This window comes from Erinaceus europaeus, chromosome 1, assembly GCF_950295315.1.
Source record: "Erinaceus europaeus chromosome 1, mEriEur2.1, whole genome shotgun sequence".
NCBI lineage: Eukaryota > Metazoa > Chordata > Mammalia > Eulipotyphla > Erinaceidae > Erinaceus > Erinaceus europaeus.
This window is the reverse complement of record NC_080162.1, coordinates 24,998,417-25,020,261: the sequence shown is the minus strand read 5'-3', so window position 1 is coordinate 25,020,261 and position 21,845 is coordinate 24,998,417. Positions and strand designations below refer to the sequence as shown.

The 21,845-nt window shown below is 47.6% G+C and overlaps 1 protein-coding gene across 1 annotated transcript in view; it reads left to right on the top strand.

Annotated features, from left to right (window-relative positions):
- The window catches only part of ANXA11 (annexin A11), a 52,041-nt gene that overhangs the window by 21,281 nt on the left and 8,915 nt on the right, over positions 1-21,845 (top strand). Inside the window, exons 2-10 of the mRNA XM_007539402.3 lie at positions 9,220-9,282; positions 9,872-9,984; positions 11,149-11,541; positions 12,792-12,879; positions 13,139-13,233; positions 13,999-14,112; positions 17,594-17,684; positions 18,132-18,211; positions 18,349-18,405. Coding sequence (XP_007539464.1) covers positions 9,228-9,282; positions 9,872-9,984; positions 11,149-11,541; positions 12,792-12,879; positions 13,139-13,233; positions 13,999-14,112; positions 17,594-17,684; positions 18,132-18,211; positions 18,349-18,405 — 1,086 coding nt within the window. The 5' untranslated portion in view covers positions 9,220-9,227. The remainder of the gene's footprint in view (positions 1-9,219; positions 9,283-9,871; positions 9,985-11,148; positions 11,542-12,791; positions 12,880-13,138; positions 13,234-13,998; positions 14,113-17,593; positions 17,685-18,131; positions 18,212-18,348; positions 18,406-21,845) is intronic.

The following is a 21,845-nucleotide window of genomic DNA, read 5'->3' as shown; positions in this document are numbered from 1 at the left end:
TACTGGAATTGAACTACCTTACATAGATGCTTCTGACTTGCATTAGGCTCCATCTGCAGCCTTGCCTGGGCTGTTTTCATGCTCTTCAGTCCAGCCAGTTGGGGAGGAATGCCCAGTGCTTCCGGGGTGGTTTGTGGAGGCCAAGAGCTGCTCAGACCAGCTGAGGCCTGGCCAACTCTTTGTCTTCTCCAAATATTACCAGAAACTGCACTAGGTAGGAATGTGCATGATTCATTATGTGAGAGGCTGCATGAACCCAGCTTTGTCTAGGAGCCAAGTAAGTTTACAGAGAAGCAAATAAATTCTTTCTTGTTTTATTCAATATTTATACAGGTGAACACATGTAATGTGCATGTGTATGTATACATTTTTATGTGTATATGCAGAATTTTTTTTTCAGCATTCAACTAATGTGAGAAACAGTTCAGTGGTGAACTTAGGGTTGGGGGTAACGGGGAGGGTGGCTTGCTTTTTACTTTGTTCCTTTCTGCTCATTTGAATTTCTGTACAGTAGGTTTATATCCTTTTATTTATTTTTGGGGTTGTACATCCCATGGCTTTTGACGCAGGTACCCTCCAGCTTAGTATGCATCTGCCGTCTACAACAATTCTAGTCCTCTGTATTCGTCTCTCCAGCTCCTGACAGCCAACATTCTCTACCGCCTCCAAAGTGTCAGCTTTTCCAGAGTGGCACATGGTTGCAGTTGTACAGCACAGAACCTTTAAAACTGGCATTTTATACTTCCTCATGTTTTTTCAGGACTTGAAGGTTCTCTCTCACACTGGCTAAAATTCTGTCATCTCAGTCTGCCACAGTTCATCCATTTTACCTAGTGAAAGCTACCCTTCTGAGTTTTGCCATTTCAGAATAAAGCAGCTATAAATACCTGTGAACAGGGTTTTGTGTAGAAATGTGTTTTCACCTCCTTTGGGTAAATACCAGGGGTTGTGATGGTTGGAGCATAGGGTAAGGAACATGTTTAGACTTGCATGAAACTGTCAAATTGTCTTCCAAAGGGTCTGTACCATTTTCCACTCCCCGCCCCCATCAATGAACGATGAGTTCTGTTGCCTAAATCAGCTTTCTTCACTAGTTATTCACATAGGTAGGTATTATCTCAGCATTTTCATTTACAGCTCCCTGGTGGTGCGGGATGAATAGCTTACTGTGTGTCGTGGTCATTTCCACTAGGGTTATTGGGGGGGCTCAATGCCTGCAGAACAGTCTCACCGTTCCCAGCAGCATTTTTCTATTCTTTTTTCTTTCTCTCTGATAATGAGAGACAGAGAGAAATAGAGAGGGAGAGAGGTACCTGCAGCAGTGCCCCTCCGATCATGAAGCTTCCCCTCGGTAGCTGAGGCCAGGGCCTGGAGCCTGGGTCCTTGCACTGGTAGCATATGCACTCTACTAGGTGACCTAAAGGCTGACTCCTTTATGATGTAGCTGTTTGCTGGTTACATGGCTTCAGGTTGTTTGCTTTGTTATCATTAAGTTTCTGTTTTGACCAGTGGGCTTTAATTAGATATGTTTCTTGTAAACATTTTCCTCTAATTTTTTACTTCTCTAATCATATTTACTTATTTTATTTATTTATTTTTTGCTAAGGGTCATTTTAGGAAATCTGTTTGGTAGGGTATCAGTGTCTTTGTCTAATCTCATTTTTTAAAAATGTCATATATACACTGCTCCCCGGACACTGACCAAAAAAAGAAGAAAAGACAATATATCAGTGACATTATCTGACTCTAGATTTAAATTTTTTGCATAAAAACAGCCTGAGGGTTTAATTCCTAAAAACTTAGTATACAAATGAGGCCAGCAAGATAGCTCACTTGGGTAGTGCGCCTGCTTTGTTTTGCACAGGACCAGAGTCATACACACACTGGGGGAGGCTTCAGTGCTGTGGTATCTTTCCCTCTCTGTCTGTCACTGTCTGAAAAAAAATGGACCTTAGAGCAGTAAAAGCTCAGGGATGACAAAAATAACAATAACACCTAATATCCTATTATGTACAAATAAATACTCCAGCCCCAGGCTCAGGAACTTCACAGGAAAGGCTATGCCAGGAAAGTGTCTATCCTAGACTGGGCCGGTGTATTGCAGTGCCGATGGGTTGAGAGGTGAAAGGGCTCCCTGATGTGTGCCTTCTGGTCCAGGGGTGATGTTTCTGGGTCTCTTTTCAGTGTTGGCCTGCTGTGAGCCATCCCTTCCTCAGCCACACGCTCGGAGGCAGGTGCTGCAGTAGCCTTGTTTCAACCACTGCCAGCACCCTTCCTCCCTTCCCTGTGTCTGGAAGCCCAGCAGAATGTGCACAGTGCTTGGCCTAGGCCATACCACTACGTCCCTGTGCTGTGGCAAGGGAACAGACTGTCTTATGTTAGGGGGTGCCTTGGAGTGGATAAGGTTTTTGTTCTGGGCAGTTTTTGCTTTTTTCCCAACACAGCATGTCTGGAATCCTGCATTTGGGGACTCATGCCTAGTGCCCTTGGGTAACCTCTTCAATGTAACCATGTGCTGGTACACATTTGCACAGCTTGGGGGACAGGTTCTGAGAAGGTCCCCCATGTAACTATGGTATTCTCTCAACATTTACCCAGTGCTCTGGGGTCTGGGGATGCCCAGGTTTGGGTGCTTGTCTTTATAGCTTACTGCTTACCACTGGGAATTCATTATAAACTAGAAAGCCTCCCCATGTCAGAATGCCAGGATCAGAGCCGATGTAGACCAGGGATATGTCACAAGTACACCAGCAATGTGAACATTCCCACCCAGGCACCTTTTTCTTTGCTAAAGGACAGAATTGGCAAAAGGCATGTCATCAGCAAGGGAGGCGTGGTGCTCATACATGGCAAAGGGAGCCCTCTGTGTTCTCTTCTGCCAGAGAGAGAGAGAGAGCTTGGATAGAAGGGGAGAGGGAGAGGCCCCCTTGAAGCCCTGTCTGAGGTTCCCTCCTAGCAATATTAGTCAGAGTCAGAATTACCCAAAGACTGTACAATGAGTAGATGTCTTATTAATTTTCAGAAAAAGAAGGTGTGTGTGTGTGTGTGTGTGTGTGTGTGTGTGTGTGTGTGTGTGTGTGTAGGGAGGGGGGTAGATGTTGCCGTGGGGATCCCTGCAACCTCCTGGAAGATGGGACAGTTGGGGAGGAAGAGAGAGGTCCTGGGGGCCAGAGTGGTACATACCATGGCTATCCAGCTGTGTTTGCTTGTGTCCTGAAATGATTAGGCAGATAAACTGGAGGAGATGTGTTAGAGAAACATGGGAACTGTGTTCAAACCCTCATCTGGTGGAGGCCCTCTGTGTATTATAAACGGAAGAACTGGGGAAGTTGGGTGGCCCAATAGCTGGCTGAGTGCCTGGCCTGTGGTGGTCCACAGTGGGCTGATGTCAAGCTGGCGAGGGGTCGGCAGCAACCATTCAGGAGTGTCTATTGCTGGCCCTTTCTGCGTCAGCCACTCAGAACGCAAATGCCAGACTTACCAAATTGGTAGATCTAAAACAAAGCTGAGAGAGAAAAAGAGAGCCCTCAGATGCCTACTGTTGGTTAGAATCTCCGTGGGCTGAGTTACAGGCAGAAGGAAGGGAGAAATTTAATGGGACCTGAGTGAACCCTTGTAGTTCAGAACACCCAAGTGTACAAACCCAGGGAGGCAGGATCTGTGGCCAGGGGAGGAGGGAGCAATGGTCCTGCCTTGTGTGCTTCAGACCACACTGGGGCCAGTGGGGTTGGAGTGGGGGGTTCTAAAGAGAACTCAGGAAGACAAGGGTATGGGGAACATATGTGAGACTGTTTCCAGCAAGAGGTATGGAGGGATGAAACTTCTTTTGGGAGAGGAAGACTGGAGGTGGTCTTCCTTGGAGATGAGGAATGCTGCTTAGATAAGTAACTAGACCAGCCTATGGGCCACTCCAGATTAAACCCCATTGCCAGGGAACAGTCTTTGACTCTCACCAGGAACTCTGTAATCCTCACCCCCATCCACACACACATGGGAAGGAGCACCCTTGTATGTGGTCTGAGACTGGGCTGCCGGTCCTGCCCAGAGCAGGGATAATTAGCAGTCCCCTGGGATATTTATATATTAGTGCTAACCCCAGGCCCAGAGCCCAACTGCCTGGGACTGAATGGACCCTGTGTGAATTATTTGACTTTTGGAAGAACTACCACAGCCTCTAGTGAGCTCAGAAATCCCCACCTGAATTGGCTCTATTTAAAATTTTTTTAAAAAAAGCAATACATGAATGTGGAAAAAAAATAAATAGCAAATATAAGCTGTAAACTTTATTTCGGCCCATTTTCTTCTCCAGAAGTGACCAGTACTGACTGGCTTCTTGTTTATCATTCCAGGCATGGTCTCGATGTGGACACACTACTGCATTTGTGTGTTTGCTTTCACTTCTTTCTTTCAAGTGAGTCTAGAGGCTTTTCATATTTTGATAGAGTTGACTGAATCTGAATTTGGCAACACAGTGACCATTGCATGAATCTCTTGGGATCCATGATCCATTTACTCAACCTTATATAGATGGATATTTGGGGCGTTCACCTCGTGTAATTCCATGGTAAAATTCATATCAGTTGGTCTAGTAAAATCCAGATGTGTGTCTGGAAAATAGTAGCATTTGGGGGTCAAAGCGTATCATTTTTAATTTTGATGTTTCTGTTTTAGTTGAAAAATTTCAGCCCATTAGTGAGGGTAAACATCTTTAGGCCCTTTTTTTATATATATATAAATAACGGTTCATAAGATTTAAGTAGTTATTAGTCCTTTCTGTATGGTAAGTAATTTTTCCCTAAATCTGACATTTTTCTTTATGTAATATTTATTTCCACTCCATATTGCTGTTGTGAAAAGCTTCAATTTATGTTTTTGGGTTCTTTATTTTCTTTGGGGTTCTCTTTGGCTACTTTCAATCTTCGGTCTTTCTGCAGTTTATTTTGATGTGTGGAACAGAGTGAGAGCCAACTTTTGTTTTGATTTTTTTTTTCTCCCCCAATCTGGTTGTGTATGGAATCTTTTGGGCCTCACTTCTCTGGAAAGACATGAGACATGAATAAGGGCGTTTGGTGTCCAAAGTTTCTATTTGGAAGTCTTCAGACAGTGCTATTAGGAACACAACTGCTGCTCACTCTAGTTTATAGACAGTTTCTCTCTTCCTTGTCCCCATCCCCGTGCCCCCCCCCCAAGGTCCCTGAACCACCTATCTTTCCAGTCTTCAGGCTCCTCACCAGTGAGATCTCAGGGTTCTAGCAGATGGGGTAGACCAGAGGCAAGACCTAGAAGGGCTTTGTGCTAATGGCCTCCTAGCCAGAGGGAAATGAGTCAGACTGAGAGCAGCACCCTGAGGTCCATGACCAAGGCAACATGCCTTTGACCATGATGGTGGGAGCCAGTTCTACCTCTCTCCCTCCAAGGTCATGAGGCCATCACCTGGCCTTCCTTACTCTGCCTGCTGTCACCACTGGGTCTCCTGACCAAATCACATTACCATGCCCATCAGTCTGAGAAAAAGACCACCTTGTAGGGGCCACTGATGCCTGAAGACCAGTTCTACTTCTTGAGAACAACATCCACTGTAGCTGTGAAAGGGTGTTCAGCTCTTACAGGTGGATAGTGGAGTTCAGAATAATAGTTCTCAAAGTGGGGTCTTCAGGACAGGGGCATTGCCAGTAAGAAGGCGCAGCTCTTGGTTCTGCTGACTCAGAACTTTGCAGATGGAGAAACAGCAGTGTGTCAAACAAGTCCTCCAGATGTCCTGATGCAAAGTGTAGCTTGAAAGCCAGTGGTCAAGGGGAGCTTGGGTGGTGGCACATCCAGTTAAGTGCATACATTACAGTGTGCAAGGGCATAGGTTCCAGCCCCTGGTCCCCACTTGAAGGGGGACAGCTTCACAAGCAGTGCTGCAGGTATCTCTCCCCCTCTCTCCCTCTCTGTTCCTCTCAATTTCTCTCTGTCCCATCAAAGTAAATGGAAGTCAAAAGAAAGAAGGAAGGAAGGAAGATGAGAGAGCTAGAGAGAGAAATAAGTCTGTGCATATTTGTAGCCTTCCAAGCAACAATTGGCAGCCCAGCTGGGGTCAAGTGTTGTGGTTGCTAAGGGAGCCACCAACCGTTTTCCTCCCCCACACTCTTGTCATCAGGTGCCTCGGCAAATGACGCAACTGCTAATTAACACACAGAGGCAGCCTCTGAGTGGCCTGGGCCAGATTTCTGTCCGTCTCTCTCTCTCTCTCTCTCTCGTACTTTAATTGGCATGGGGCATAGCAGAGGGACTTGGTAAGAGCAAGTATTCCATCAACACCACCAGAGAGAACCCTGGGTGCCAAGTCCTCTTTCCTTACTGCTAACCTGCACTGTTGGTATTCTTCATGTTGGTTTGGCCGCCTTCCCCCGACCTCTGAGAGAAATGGTTTGGCCCTTGCTAGTTTCGCGCCCCTTTCTCCCTGCCCCGTATGCTAAGGACGTGCAGAGTCCCAGCAGCAGCGGCAGAGGGAGAATGATGGAGAAGCACATGGTGTGGTGATTTGCCCGTTCGTGAATAAAGATTAAACTGCAGCTTCTCAGCCCAGCTGTGTGTCCTCGAGTCTCTCTCTACCGCCGCGACGCTAGCCCGGCCTGCTGGCGCCCCCGAATTTAACAACAAATGGCGCCCACGTGGACCTGACCTGCGCATCTCTCAGATAAGTGAAGACAATCTGGCTACCTATGTACTATGGCCTTCTCTTCTGCTTGTGAAGAGATCTCCAAAGGCCTCTGCCCTTTCTTCACGAGACTGTTTCGCTGTTTCTGGAACATTTATCTCTGAACCACTCTGGTTTCTGCCCAACACCAGCCCACATGAGCCGGCTTTCCGCCGTGTGGCGCGGGGCTTTGGGCGCTGGCTCCCTCCACGCTGCTTGGCCGACATGGCAGGGCCATGGGGCAGGGCCGCGGCAGCCTATCCTGGCCGCCACCCTGTGGCACCTCGGCCCGCACCTTCTGCACAGCTGGCCCGCCCGCCCTCGTGCTATGAAGTCTGGACAGATCCCGGACCACCCGGAGACTGCGGGCTCCCTGTCAAAACTGGGCCCCCTGGCCGAGATCCTCAGCTCGGGTCTGAAGGCAGACAAGCTAGAATACGCAGAGATTCATGCAGAGATCGCAACCTGCAATTCCTAGAAGTGAAGCTGCCCGAGAGGCCACCGCTGGACAACGCACTCCCCAAATGGCTAAGACAGTAGAGATCTGAATTCATGTTTGAAATGACATGTCTTCGTAACAAAAGTTTCTCTTCTTGTGTATTAAAGACCATGTTTACGTGTGTGTTTAAAGTTTGGTAACATTAACTTTAAGATTAAAAATGTAACTTTAAGGCTAAATTCTTACCAGACAAAGTTAAATGAAAAAGGTTTTCAACATAATTCTCATAAAGATAAAATTAACTTACATTTAAAGTCTGAGGTAAAAATTAGTTAACAATCAATATATTTTAACTAAGTTGGTCTTAAAAAAAACCTGTGCACACCTAGGGTGTGTCTCCATCTTGAATGGGTGTAACAAAAGGTTAAAAAGACGTTGTTGATATGTAAAACTCTCAAATTCTTTCTCTATTAGAAACATTAGATTGCGCTATGGTTATGCTAATAATTCTGATGCCTGAGGCCTTTTTCTTTCAATGGTTCATGTTTGCCTTTCCACATTTTATTGTTTAAACTTTAAATAGCCTTAGAATCGTGCTGGAAGAGACTTCCAATTGTGATAGAGTTATCAGTGGTGGTAAACTTCTAACCTGCTACAAGTCTTGTTTCATAAGTAAGTGAGTTGCAGCTGTCAAGTTCTCTACAGAAAAGCAGAATTCCGATGGCTGACATTCCCCATCGAGACAGACGTACAACAATTCACCCCTTGCCAATTCTTCGGTGGACATCTGTTTTGGACTTCTATCGGACTCACTGGTACACCTCGGACACTTTGCACAAAACTAGCAGCTTCCCTTATGCTGCTGGGTTTCTCAAAGACTGACTGCAGCCATGCCTTGGGACTCTAGGCCTCACCCTCCCCCCATGCTAGAAAATGCCCGTCGAGGCAAGTACGCCCCCCAGAGGCAGGAAATGTTTTTTTTTAAGCTGATAAAGTTTTGCCCACAGAGGCAAAAAAATGGCCCCCTCAGGCCTTCCCTTGGCAGCACACTGGTTCTTGTTGCCCGCTTACATGTTTCTCCATGTTTGTGCCAGTTTCTTTTTTGAAAATGCCTGTACGATATAGGTTTCTGTTCACCCCACACCCCTGACACTGTGGTCATTTAGTTAAAAAGAAAAGGGGGAATATGCTGGTATTCTTCGTGTTGGTTTGGCCCCCTTCCCCCTATCTCTGAGAGAAATGGTTTGGCCCCTGCTAGTTTCGTGCCCCTCTTTCTCCCCGCCCAATATGCTAAGGGCGTGCAGAGTCCCAGCAACAGCGGCAGAGAGAGAATGATGGAGAAGCACATGGTGTGGTGATTTGCCCGTTCGTGAATAAAGATTAAATTGCAGCTTCTCAGCCCAGCCGTGTGTCCTCGAGTCTCTCTCTACCGCCGCAATGCTAGCCCGGCCTGCTGGCGCCCCCGAATTTAACGACACTGCACAGTGCTTCCCCTTTCTGCGCACAAGCTGCCTCACTTTCCTATGTCCAGATCCTGGGTCAGATTAGATACAGGAACAACATAATTCCATAACCCAGTTTCATCACCTGGTGCACCAGATATCCATTGTGGGCACTTCAGTGGATAATGGGGGAGTCCATAGGTAGGACACAGAGAGACGGGGGCTCTGATTAACCTGTTGCTGGCTGGGTGATGATAAGAACATAGAAAATAGAGCCCTGGAGCCCTGGGGATGAGACAGCATGCGCTAGCATGCTCTAGGCTTGGAGAACAGCCTCCATAAACATGCAGCATCTCCTGTCATCAAAGGTGGGAGTGACAGCTGGGTGCACGGGCCTCTCAAGGAAACCCTTTGCCCCTTAGGCAGTGAATCCTATAGTGGTGGGCTGTGGACCTGTTCCTGTGGACGACTCTGCCCCTGTTGCTGTTCCTGGCTGATGGCCCTAGCAGATGAAGAGCAGCTGGGTTGCACAAGCTAGGCCTGATGCAAGTTCTTTTCCTGCAGGGAAGCCCTGGCTTGTGGTGGTTGCTGTTCTCCTGAGAGAAGCTGCTTGGAGGCTGGTGGGAGTCTAACCACACTTTCTTCTTCCCTTCCAGATCCCACTATGAGCTACCCAGGTTATCCCCCGCCCACAGGCGGCTACCCGCCAGGTGCACCAGGTAGGAGGATCCCAGCTGGGTGGGGCGGGTGGAGAGGGAATTCCTAGTATCCAGGAGGGGAGAAAGCAGAAGTAACTGCCTTCCAACTCTTTCTTTACTTCCATCTTTACCCCACAATGCAACCTTCCAGAGTAAGGGGCTAGAGAGGAGTGTATACCCTGCATACACATGCGTACCTGCCCCTTTGCATCTCTCGTGGAGTCGGAGCTTCCGAGCTCATGCTACCACAGGCTCAGCAGTGTCCCAAAGCAGCCTGTTCTTGGGCCTGCTCTCCTGCTCCATGATGATGAACCAGGAGGGCAGGAGCTGCCTTGACCCTCCTGTCTCCTCCCAGAGGGTCTCAGGTGCATTTACTGAGCCCTGTCTTCCTCCTTGAAAGGAAGGGAGACTCCGTTCCCTCTTCTCTTCCTGTGGCAGCAGGGTTAGCTTAGACTTCTCGTGCCTTTTCATTTCTGTGTGGTCTCTACTGTTGTCCCCCAGGCTCTGCTGTCCCCACTCCTAATTCTCTAGGAGCTTGATAGCTCTTCCTTCCTCTGTTTAGGGGGAGGGGAGAACCAGCAAGGCCTAAAGGGCTTGGTGTTGCTTTCAGGTGGTGGTGCCTGGGGAGGTGCTAGCTACCTTCCACCCAACATGCCCCCCATCGGGCTGGATAATGTGGCCAACTACGCAGGCCAGTTCAACCAGGACTACCTCTCAGGAATGGTGAGTCCAGCTCTCATGTTCAGGCTGCCCCTGAGGGGCCACATCAGTGTGGCCAGAGGGATTAAGGCTACTGTTTCCATGACTTCAGAGGTGTGCGTGTGTGTTGAGCTGCATGCTAGGGCAGAAGAGCTTTTATCAGGGCTCTCGCCTCCTTAACGCCCCTCCATGCTTTTTGATGTTGCATCTGTGAGACAGAAGAGTGCACTGGGCTGCACTCCCATGGGCTGGGGGGGTTGGACAGGGCAATGCCTTCATGGAACGCGTATTGAGCACCTTCTATGTGACTGTAGCTTAGGGGCAAGAGGGAGGGGAGGGTGTAGGCACTCACGTTTCAGTGGTGTGTGAGTGTGTGTGTGTGTGTGTGTGTGTGTGTGTGTGCGCGCGCGCGCGCATATATGGACAATACTATTGTTGGGCTTGGGGGCATGTCCCTAGTACCATGAGCAGACTTAACTACTTGTATTTGTTGATTTGCTATTATTTTTCTGAAGATCTGTTTATTTTTCATTTATTTTATTTGAGATACAGGAGAGAGAGGGAGGAAGGGAGAGAGAGAGAGAGAGAGAGAGCATGAGAATGAGAGAAAAGCCAGAGCACTATGCGCTGTGCGCTATGCTAGGATGTACCAGGCTGGAGAGCAAACCAGAAAGGAGCCCGAGGCGTGCAGATTCTGTGGTGACCAGTGGAATCAATTCCCTGACTACCCATTTGGTTTGAAAATAATAAGCTTCATAATCTGAAAACAAAAGTGTGCTCACTATAAAACAGTGCAACCCATACATAGTCTGAACGTGCCAGACGTGTTCTAGACACTGGGAACACATGAGTAAAACAGACAAAAATCCCAGCCCCAGAGAACTCGTTGTCTCTGAGAAGAGACAGACAGACAGCAGACAGAAGTAAGCCAGATGACGGGAGAGCACGGAGGGTGCTCTGAACATGAGAGGAGGGCATGGAGTCAGGAGTGTCAGTGGAGGGAGCGGGGTGAGGGACATGGTTTAAGCTGGGTGGGCAGGGCTGGTCTTGCTGAGAAGGCTGTGGTGCTTGCTTGGTGTCTGCTTGAGCTGACTGTGGCTCTTAGGCTTGAGTCAGGGCAGGACAGATGGACTGAGCTAGATTATAGCCCATGGGGACCATGCCAGGCCCTTCTTTCTGGTCTTTCAGGCAAGCAGCATGGCTGGGACCTTCGGAGGAGCCAATGTCCCGAACATGTACCCTGGAGCCCCCAGTGGTGCCTACCCTCCGGTCCCCTCTGGAGGTTTTGGGCAGCCTCCTTCTACACAGCAGCCTGTTCCTCCTTTTGGAATGTACCCACCCCCTGGAGGAAACCCACCCTCTGGGATGCCTGCTTATCCACCATACCCAGGAGCACCTATGCCAGGCCAGCCTATGCCATCCCCTGGGCAGCAGCCCCCAGGAGCCTACCCTGGGCAGGCACCAATGCCCTACCCTGGGCAGACACCAATGCCACCTCCAGCACAGCAGCAGCAGCCGATGCCAAGCTACCCAGGATACTCAGGATCTGGGACCGTCACTCCCGCCGTGGCCCCGACCCAGGTGAGTGCTGCCCTGTGTATTCCTCAGCCCAGGCCTGTGTCCCTCTGCCGGCAAGGTCTGGGAGGGTGGGGCCATCAAGGAGGGCTCAGTCATACAGTTAGAAATTCTTGTTATAACAAAGAACTTAACTTTCTTACAAACTCCCTCCCCCAGTTTATTAACCATACAACTCAAGAGACTATGTCTGAACACCCCAAAAGTACTCTTTATTCCTGCTGTTTAATACCTGCTGGACTTGGTGCTTTATAAGAATAATTCGAGCTCCTACACCCAGCCATTTAGATCAGGTCACTGAACTGCTCCGCATCTCCACACCACCCTGCCTCAAGCTAACTTCAGAGGATTCTTAGGAGTATGGGTAGAGAAGCCTGTTGGCTGTTCCTTCTGGGCTGATCTGGCTTGTTTTGGAGAGTGTTCACATTTTTAGGATCCAGAATTCATTGCCATGGTTACATGGCCAAACCAGCTAGAGATACGTACTTTTCTATTTTTAGACAGAGGGTCCCTTCTTCCTGCCCCCACATTCACAAGTTCCCCAGCTCCTGCTTGACATCCCCTTCTTTCTCCCTGTCTTCATCTTGTTTTTCTTCTGAACTTATTTCCTGAACTCTGCTATAACTAGATAATACACCAGAAGGTGGTGTAAGTAGGAAAATTCAGGTTTGCTGGGGAGTACAGCTGTCAGTAAAAGGAAAAAGTGCTGTAGGCCAGCAGTTCGTAGTCTAGAACCTGGTGCCAGTGCTATGGAGGGAACATGGCCGTGAGTATCATTATGAAGATACATCGAGGGACGTGGGAGCACTGGGCATACTTGCATACCTGGTAGAGTACACAGGTTACCATTATTATGAAGGTGAATATCTACCACCACCCCCAACACACACACAGAGGTCACATCTTTTTCTGATTTGCACAGTTAGTCTGGAAACTGGCCAACTCATATGAAGAAGACCCTGTGATGTGGTCACATGCACTAGGGTAGTGACACATGAAGCCCTACCTGGGTATAGGGAAGACTTTCAAGATCAGGAGTCAGTTGCAGGAGAACTTCTAGCCATGGGAGCCACACAGAGACTTCAGTTCCAAAACATGAGGACAGGCAAGTGGTCAAGCTGGACCTGCTCAGTGCAGAGTCCTCTGCTCTGTTGGTTACAGGCTCTTCCCATCTTTCAGAGTTTCTGTAATCTCCAGTGAGGCAATCTGGTGTGTGGGTTGTGCGGCATCTTACCAAACTCTGTCTGTTTGAACAGTTTGGAAATCGAGGCACCATCACAGACGCTTCCGGCTTTGACGCCTTGAGAGATGCTGAGGTCCTTCGGAAAGCTATGAAAGGATTCGGTGAGAGACCCTGGGTAGCTCCGATCTGAATTCTTCCTTCCCTTCTCACACCCTGCATCCCTCAGGAAGTTCCACAATGGCTCCATCTCCATGGACTGGAGTGGCTGAGTGGAGGCAACATGTCAGGGGCAGTAGAAGAGAAAGGGAGCATGGGTGCAGGGGGGATGCCTAGGAGAGTTGGAGACCTAGTCCAGGACTCTAGCTGCAAAGCAGCCACACCACCTGCAGCCCTGCCCACTCCTACCTCTTCTGCCTGCAGGGACTGATGAGCAGGCCATCATCGACTGCCTGGGGAGTCGTTCCAACAAGCAGCGGCAGCAGATCCTCCTGGCCTTCAAGACAGCGTATGGGAAGGTGAGGGAATGAATGGGCAGGGCGCAGGGAGGCCTGGGGCCTCCTGAACCAAGTCACAGCTCTACTCTCCTCTGCTACTGTTTTGAGCCAGTGGAGCCTAGATCTCCTGATTGGACAGTAAAACTCATTGGGGTATTTCTTGTCTACCTAGCCAGAGACCTGACCTTTCAACTGGTGACATCTTATCTGATGACAGCTTCTACAGATGCAGGATGGGCTGAGGGAGAATTCCAGAGTCCATGGGATACTGAGGCTTAGAGAAAGTTGTCTGGAGATCTGAGTCCTAACTCTGGCTCTGCCAGGACTCAGTGAAACCATGGACAGGTTATTCCTGTTCCTCTCCCTCCTGGCCTGTCTGCCCTCCTGGGAATCCAGGCTGCTGATTTCTGCCCAGCCTATGAAGTGTAACTGATGGAAGAGCTTTGAAAGGAAGACTTTTAAGAACTGAACAGTTGTAGGGGTGGTGTATTTTGGACTTTATGGCTTTTGAATCTTAGAAAGGTAAAACTTGGGTTAAGTGGGCTAGTGCTCTAGTTCAGTGCTTCTCCACATTTATTGTGCCAGGTGTCCTGGGGATCTGATTAAAAAGCAGGCTTCAATTCTGGCTCTCAACTGGGCTCTGAGATATGGCTTTTCTACTAGACTCTAGCTAATGTCGATACTGCTGATCCTCTAGTATGGTGGACTGTCCCTTATTAGTCAACCTTTTGTTGATTCTCAAAATGAGCTTTGTTTGTATGTCTGTTTGTTTGAATCTCCAATCAGGATTTGATCAAAGATCTGAAATCTGAACTGTCAGGCAACTTTGAGAAGGCAATCTTGGCTCTCATGAAGACTCCAGTCCTTTTTGATGTCTATGAGATAAAAGAAGCCATCAAGGTAAGTGTGTGTGTGTGTGTGTGTGTGTGTGTGTGTGTGTGTGTGTGTGTGTGTTTTCATTCATACATGTGGACAAATGGTCCAGATGACCTGGACTCTGTGTCGTAGCTATGATGTCACTGTGGCTTCTGCACCTTCCCAGGTTAGAGTTGAATAGCCTGGAAAACTTCTGGCAAATTCCCGCAACAAGCAGTTGAGGGAACATTCATCACCAGGGAGCATGCAAATCTCAATCCATCTATCTTAGAAACATGGTGGGAGCTGTGGTTGAAGGAGAAGGTAGTGATACAGAGATAAGAAGGGGTATGAAGCGAGGGAGGGGAACCACCCTCTGTCCATTGGAGCTCTGTAATTAGCAGATAACACACACTCTTTTTTTTTTAACTTTTACTTATAAAGTGGAAATATTGACAAGACCATAGGATAAGAGGGGTTCAATTCCACACAATTCCCGCCACCAGAACTCTGCATCCAATCCCCTCCCTTGATAGTTTTCCTATTCTTTATCCCTCTGGGAGTATGGGCCCAGGATCATTATGGGGTGCAGAAGGTGGAAGGACTGGCTTCTGTAATTGATTCTCTGCTGAACATGGGCATTGGCAGGTCAATCCATACTCCCAGCCTGTCTCTCTCTTTCCCTAGTAGGGAAGGGATCTGGGGAGGTGGGGCTCCAGGACACATTGGTGGGGTTGTCTGTCCAGGGAAGTCAGGTTGGCATCATGGTATCATGTGAAACTGGGTGGCTGAAAAAAAAGTTAAGATAGAAAGCAGAACAAATTGTTGACTAGTCATGAACCTAAAGGCAAGAATATTGCAGATGAAGATTTGGGGTCTCCATTTTGGAAAAAGGTAGTAGGTCTATTTTAGGTATATTCCAAGGGGCCCATGACCCAACTAGCCTTTGCCTGAGCCTGACAGCTAACATGCAGGTGGACCCAAGTTATTGTCTGGGAGGATGCTGTCATAGTTGGAAAGAACACTAGAAAGCTGGATCATGGAAGAGAGTAGCTCCCAAATATGGGAAAAGTATATAAATATTATTAATTGTATTAATAATCAAATTGTATTAATTGTATTAATCGATTTGATCTGGGGCCCATATTCAGCACAGGAGCCTATGTAACCTCTGCATCCCTGTAGGTCTGAGCTCACATTCTGTGGTCACGGCTAGGAACATTCCAGGCTGACAACACATTCTTTTTTTTTTTTTTTTGACAACACACTCTTAAGGAACTTAAGTCTTTTTTTTTTTTTCCCTCCAGGGTTATTGCTGGGCCTCGGTGCCTGCACCATGAATCCACTGCTCCTGGAGGCCTTTTTATTTCCCCTTTTGTTGCCCTTGTTGTAGCCTTGTTGTAGTTATTATTGTTGTTATTGATGTCATTCGTTGTTGGATAGGACAGAGAGAAATGGAGAGAGGAGGGGAAGACAGAGAGGGGGAGAGAAAGATAGACACCTGCAGACCTGCTTCACCGCCTGTGAAGTGACTTCCCTGCAGGTGGGGAGCCAGGGGCTCGAACCAGGATCCTTACTCCAGTCCTTGCGCTTTGCACCACGTGCGCTTAACCCACTGCGCTACCTCCCAGCTCCTGGAACTTAAGTCTTTATGAGTATAAAGATGAATAGCTTAATATGGTGAGGGCCAGGGCCAAGAGGTGGAGAAGGCATAGCCCTGGGCAGGATTTTCCTGTCAACTCATCTTCAGTTCTCTCTCAGTGGTCCAGACATAGAAAAGACCAGCTGTCCCTCAGCCCAGATTTCATGTAGGGGACACATTCTGGTTGCTTTGTTTTGGGTTCACTGGTTCCCGTAATTGATTAGGCAGACCCAGAGAGGCTCCTGTGTATTCTGCATGGGACTGCAGTTTGCCAGACCTTCAGCAGATATTCTGTGGGTGGGAAAGAGGCAGCCTCTCCTGAGGGGGAGACCTTGTAAAAGTAGTAGGGAATTCTGAAGGACTGACCTTATTCAGAGGACTGACCAGCACAGTGACTTTTCTTGCCCCGAAGAGGGAAGGCAGAGAACTCTGGGGCTGGAAGGAGTAAGGACTCCTCTGGACACATATATGTGCTTACTGCTGGTTCGGGGGGGGGGGGGGTTGTTGGGGGAAGGCCATGGCCTGAAGCCCTGGGGTACAGCCCCACTGCCTGTCAGTTTCAGGAGGTAGTGGTGGTTGTGGGATGTTACAAATGACACAGCTCTCACTGACTGACTTTGAGCATCTGCAAAATGGGAGTTTAAATGCTCTGTCTAATCTTATTCGTGTGGTAAGCACTGAGCAAGGTGGCCAACAGAGGCACTTGTAAACTGAGTGGTCCAGTAGTAGTGATAACCATAAAAATAGGTCACTTCATGTTTTTCTTGCTTGAAGACACACTGTTCCAGGTACTTTTTGCCTGCTAGCTCATGAAGTCGTCATAACTTCACCTTGAGATGGGAGATAGTGCCACTCCAGTTTTTAACCTTTTATTTACTTATTTATGTATTTACTTTAGACAGAGAGAGAATTTGGGTCTATGGCCATACCACCCTGAGCATGCCCAGTCGCATGTGATCTCGGAAGCTAAGCAGGGTTGGGCCTAGGTAGTGCTTAGATGGGAGAGAGAGCTTGAGAGAGAAGGGAGAGATAGAGAGTAAGAGACAGAGACACCTGAAACATTGCTTTGCGGATCCTAAAATTTCCTCCTTGTAGTTAGTGGCAGCACTAATAATAATTGTTTTTTTAAATAATCATTTATTTATTTTCATGGCAACGAGACCAGAGCCTTGTTCAACACTGGCATATGGTAACATTGGAGATTAGGCCTGGGATCTGTGGGAATCTCTGGGATCTCAGGGATCTCAGGCATACAAACCTAGTGTATTGCTGCTCTGTTATCTTCCTGGCCCAGAACCAACCAAGTCAGACCAACTTGGAAGCCAGGCTACTGGCCTCTTCTCTCCCTCCTCACCAGCCCTGACCTGCTCATCTCTTTTTTCCTTGTTACTGGTTCCAAAAGCTCTGCAGTCCCTCTAGAACTCATATTTTCCACATGCCCACTCCCTGGCTCTAAACCATATTCTCAGTTGTTTCTTATCTCCTTCCAGGACTGAACTTAAAATAAACATATCTGGGTCCACATATTCACCTGCTGTTCACTTTGTAGCCTCAGAGAAGTCATTGCAGCTCTCTGATTTGTAACACCTGGAAAGAGGGAGGGTAACAGGGATGGGGGGGTAACTCTCCATGTCATCACTATTCATCTCAGACGTGTTGCTGTCATTATATGGTACTTTCCTGGGCCGGGGCTGTGGAGGGCACCTCGGTTCCCTTGGGTCCAGGCTGCAGCAGCACCTTGGCCATGTTCTGTGATAGTAGCTTCTGTTGCTGGGACCTGCTCCCTGGGGAAGAGGGCAGATGCATGGCACCTGCTCTCTTTGCCAGGAGCCATTGAGGCAGCTTTAACAAGCTTGTGCTTTGCTGTCTTCTCTGCCACCACAGGGTGCTGGCACAGATGAAGCCTGCCTGATTGAGATCCTCGCCTCCCGTAGCAACGCACACATCCGGGAGCTGACTACAGCCTACAAAGCAGGTTAGGCCGCCCCAGGGCCTCTGCCCTCAGAAATCCCTGGGTTTCCCAGGCCTGCCACACCCTCTCCTAGGGCCTCTTGTTCCTTCTAGCCTTTCTGTCACCTCTTCCTCCTGTTATACTCAATCCACTGGGCTTCCAGCCAAGCCCCAGCCCTCCTGCTATTTACACTCAGGCATGTGGCTCCTATAAGGAAGAAGTAAGGGAAGTCAGTTGGGTCTGGCCTGGGCCAAGGTCAGCCAACAGACCAGGACAGCCTGGAAGTCTAAGCCCCTCTGGGTCTCTGAGTGAGTATGTGTCCCTGGAGGACATGGAGATCCGCATGGACTACTCCTCTGGTGACCAAGACATCCAGACTTTTCTCTAGCCAGTGCCCACTAGCGATTGGTTGCAATGGGCAGCTTTGTCCATGGGGTTACAGGGTGGACTCTCCCCATGTCTCCCTTTCAGAATTCAAAAAGACCTTGGAGGAGGCCATTCGGAGCGACACATCAGGGCATTTCCAGCGGCTTCTCATCTCTCTCTGTCAGGTACCTTTCTCACCATGAACAGAGCTGGGGCTCAGAGCCAAGAGAGGTGGGTCTCTGAGCAATGAAGGAAAGAAATTAGAAGGGAGGGGTGTATGACTCCGTGGAGTAGGACTGACCATGCAGATTCTCACTTTCAGGGAAACCGGAATGAAAGCACAAACGTGGACATGTCACTCGTCCAGAGAGATGTCCAAGTGAGTATGATGGCCCCTGTCTTTGTGCTTAATAGGCGCATTCCAATGTGGGCAAGGAGAAGGCGTTCCTGATGATGTGTGTGAGTCAGAGACAACTTCTGTTGCTTATTAACTATGTGGCCCGGCCTTGGTCATCCAACCAATCTGGGTTTCAGTGTCCTCATGTGTAAGAGTGAGTACAGGAGCCAGACTGTGGTGCTCCCAGTTGAGTGTACACATTACAATGTGCTGTGCAAGGATCTGGTTTTAAGCCCCTGGTCCCCACCTGCAAGGGGGAAGCTTCATGAGTGGTGGAGCAGGTCTGCAAGTGTATTTCTTTCTCCCTCTCTTCTCTCTCCCTTCCCTCTCAATTTCTCCCTGTCTTGTCAAATAAATGAAAAAGAAAGAAAGAAAAAGGATTTTAAAAAGTTATACTATTACTAAGGAATATACAATCAATTAGCAATGTAAGATTAATTAGCAGATCAAATGTATATAAGTATACAGTAAATTTTGTATTTATTTTACATTTTCACTTTTCTTCATTGTGACTAGTGCTATATGTAAAGTTTTATAATTTTAAGTTGCTTATATCCTCTTAGCTGGCAAAGTAGAGAAACCGTTTACCTCATCAGCTTTGGCTCCTGAGTTTGGGACCCATCATTGCATGTATGAGCCTGATTCTGTGGTTTCAACTCTGTTATAATTACTAAATAAAATAAATCAGAAGGAAAACAAAAAAAAGAGTTATGAATATGTGAGATGATAAATATGACAGTAATTGATACATCCATTATGCATGTGAGATATCATATGACTTGATGGTTACCCTGTGTTTCTCTTTTTAGTTTAAAGAATTATTATTTTTTTAAATTTCTTTTTTTTTAATATTTATTTTATTTATTCCCTTTTGTTGCCCTTGTTGTTTTATTGTTGTAGTTTTTATTGTTGTTGTCGTTGTTGGATAGGACAGAGAGAAATGGAGAGAGGAGGGGAAGACAGAGAGGAGGAGAGAAAGATAGACACCTGCAGACCTGCTTCACCGCCTGTGAAGCGAATCCCCTGCAGGTGGGGAGCCGGGGTTCGAACCGGGATCCTTATGCCGATCCTTGTGCTTTGCGCCACCTGCACTTAACCCGCTGCGCTACAGCCCGACTCCCCTTAAATTTCTTTTAATATTTATTTATTTTCCCTTTTGTTGCCCTTGTTTTTTATCATTGTTGTGGTTATTACTGTTGTTGTTATTGATGTCATCATCGTTGTTGGATAGGACAGAGAGAAATAGAGAGAGGAGGGGAAGACAGAGGGAGAGAGAAAGATAGACACCTGCAGACCTGCTTCACCGCTTGTGAAGCAACTCCCCTGCAGGTGGGGAGCCAGGTGGCTCGAACCGGGATCCTTACGCTGGTCCTGTGCTTTGCATCACCTGCGCTTAACCTACTGCGCTATCGCCGACTCCCTTTAAAGAATTATTTTATGAGACCAGAATACTGCTCTGGCATATATGGTACTTGGGATCAAATCCAGGGTCTCATACATGCAAGTACTGCTCCCTACGCAGGCCTAGTCACCTCCCAGGCCACTCCCTGGTTTTAATTGCATGTATCTTTATGTTTACGTAGGGGCATTATTTTGCACTTGCCTGTTAAACTTTTTCAGGTCTGAGCCTAGAAACCAGTTGTTACCTTGCTTGCATACCCTTAGAATTATTCTGCTCTTGTCGCCAGCCTCTGTAAATTGTTGACAGAGGGGAGAGCTGTTTTTTTCCATGTATTTAGGCTTCTGAACAACCTTCCTAGAGGAGACTGAATTTTCAATTTCCAATGAATTCAGACCGTCACATCCTAGCTAGAGAGAACCCCAACTTCCCTGAGAGAGGGAACTGATCATCCTCTTTCTTCTTTCATTGCTCCTGAAAGTTTATTTCTGCCATCTGTCAGGCTGAAGAGGATCTCTGTGTGGATCCTGGGTACAGCTGAAAGAGTGCTGCTGTTCTGGCCTGGCTCATTTGTCTTTCCAGATGAGGAACCTGGCCCAGAAAGCTTGAGAATTGTGCCCAGAGAAACCTAGTGGCAGACCTTAGAGCCGAATCCAGATTTGTAACTTTATTGTCTGTGCCCAGGCCACTTCTGCTTCTGCTTTGATCAAGGTTCCTTTCCACAAGGTCGCAGGGTCTATCTGAATGACTCCATTGAGTCACCCATAGTTGACATCCATTTCCATTGCTGGAATCAGAGCTAGAGTTCCCAAGTCTCCTGTCTTAAACCACTGGGATCTTTCCTTCACTTTTTTTCCCTATTGGCCATATTTCCTACCTGAGCGGGAAGTTGCCTCCAATTTACAGGTTTGGTATCTTCTGCTGAGCTTTCTTAGAGCTGGATTTGTTCCTAGGACTTCTGAACACCTGCTCACCACTTTCTGACCTTAGGTATCAGTGTACCTTCAGATCCAAGAGCTGCTATCTCAGACCTAGAAAATACATTGAGGTCATCCATGAAAGGATGCAAATTGGAAACTCTTTGGATTCACACTTCCAAAAGCTTATTGGGTAGACGCAAATTCTGCCTCTTTGCAGATATGCATGTGGTTGCACCATGCCAAAGCGAAGTGAAGAGCCTAGTCACGTGAGATCCCACCTCCATAAATGATATGGCACTCCTTGCCATTTATTGTCTCAGGGAACTTTTGGGGAGATTCTCCAGGGCTTCACTGCTCTGAATCAACTTTTTCAGATATAAAGAGACAGAGACACAGGAAAAGATATTACAGTGTCACAGGTAAAGCATGTAAGGGGGTCAGGAGTCTTGGGGTCCCCCCTTGGAACTCTGATGGTGGGATCATAGATTAATATCAAAGTGAAGAATCACAGATTCCAGTAGTGCAGCGGGTTTAGCACAGGTGGTGCAAAGCGCAAGGACTGGCTAAGAATCCTGGTTCGAGCCCCCAGCTCCCCACCTGCAGGGGAGTCGCTTCAAGGCAGTGAAGCAGGTCTGCAGGTGTCTGTCTTTCTCTCCCCCTCTCTGTCTTCGCCTCCTCTCTCCATTTCTCTCTGTCCTATCCAACAACAATAGTAACTACAACAATAAAACAAGGGCAGCAAAAGGAAATATTTAAAAAAATCAGATTCTTTTGAAAAATCACAGAAACTCCATGAGATTCCAGAGAGGATGGGTATTTATTGAAGCAGGTATGGTGATGGAAGAGAGATACATGCACAGATATGTGGAGAGAGACAGATGGGGGGGTAGATAGCAGAATAGTTATGCAAAGAAACTCTCATGCCTGAGGGTCTAAAGTTCTAGGTTTAATCCCATATACACCATAAGTCAGAGCTGAGCAGTGCTCTGATAAAAAAAAAAGAGAGAGAGAAAGAAAGAAAGAAGGGAAGAATAAAAAGAAAAGTGGGGGTCTGGAGACAGTCTTTTTTTATAACAGTGGTTATACAAAAAGAATTTCAGGCC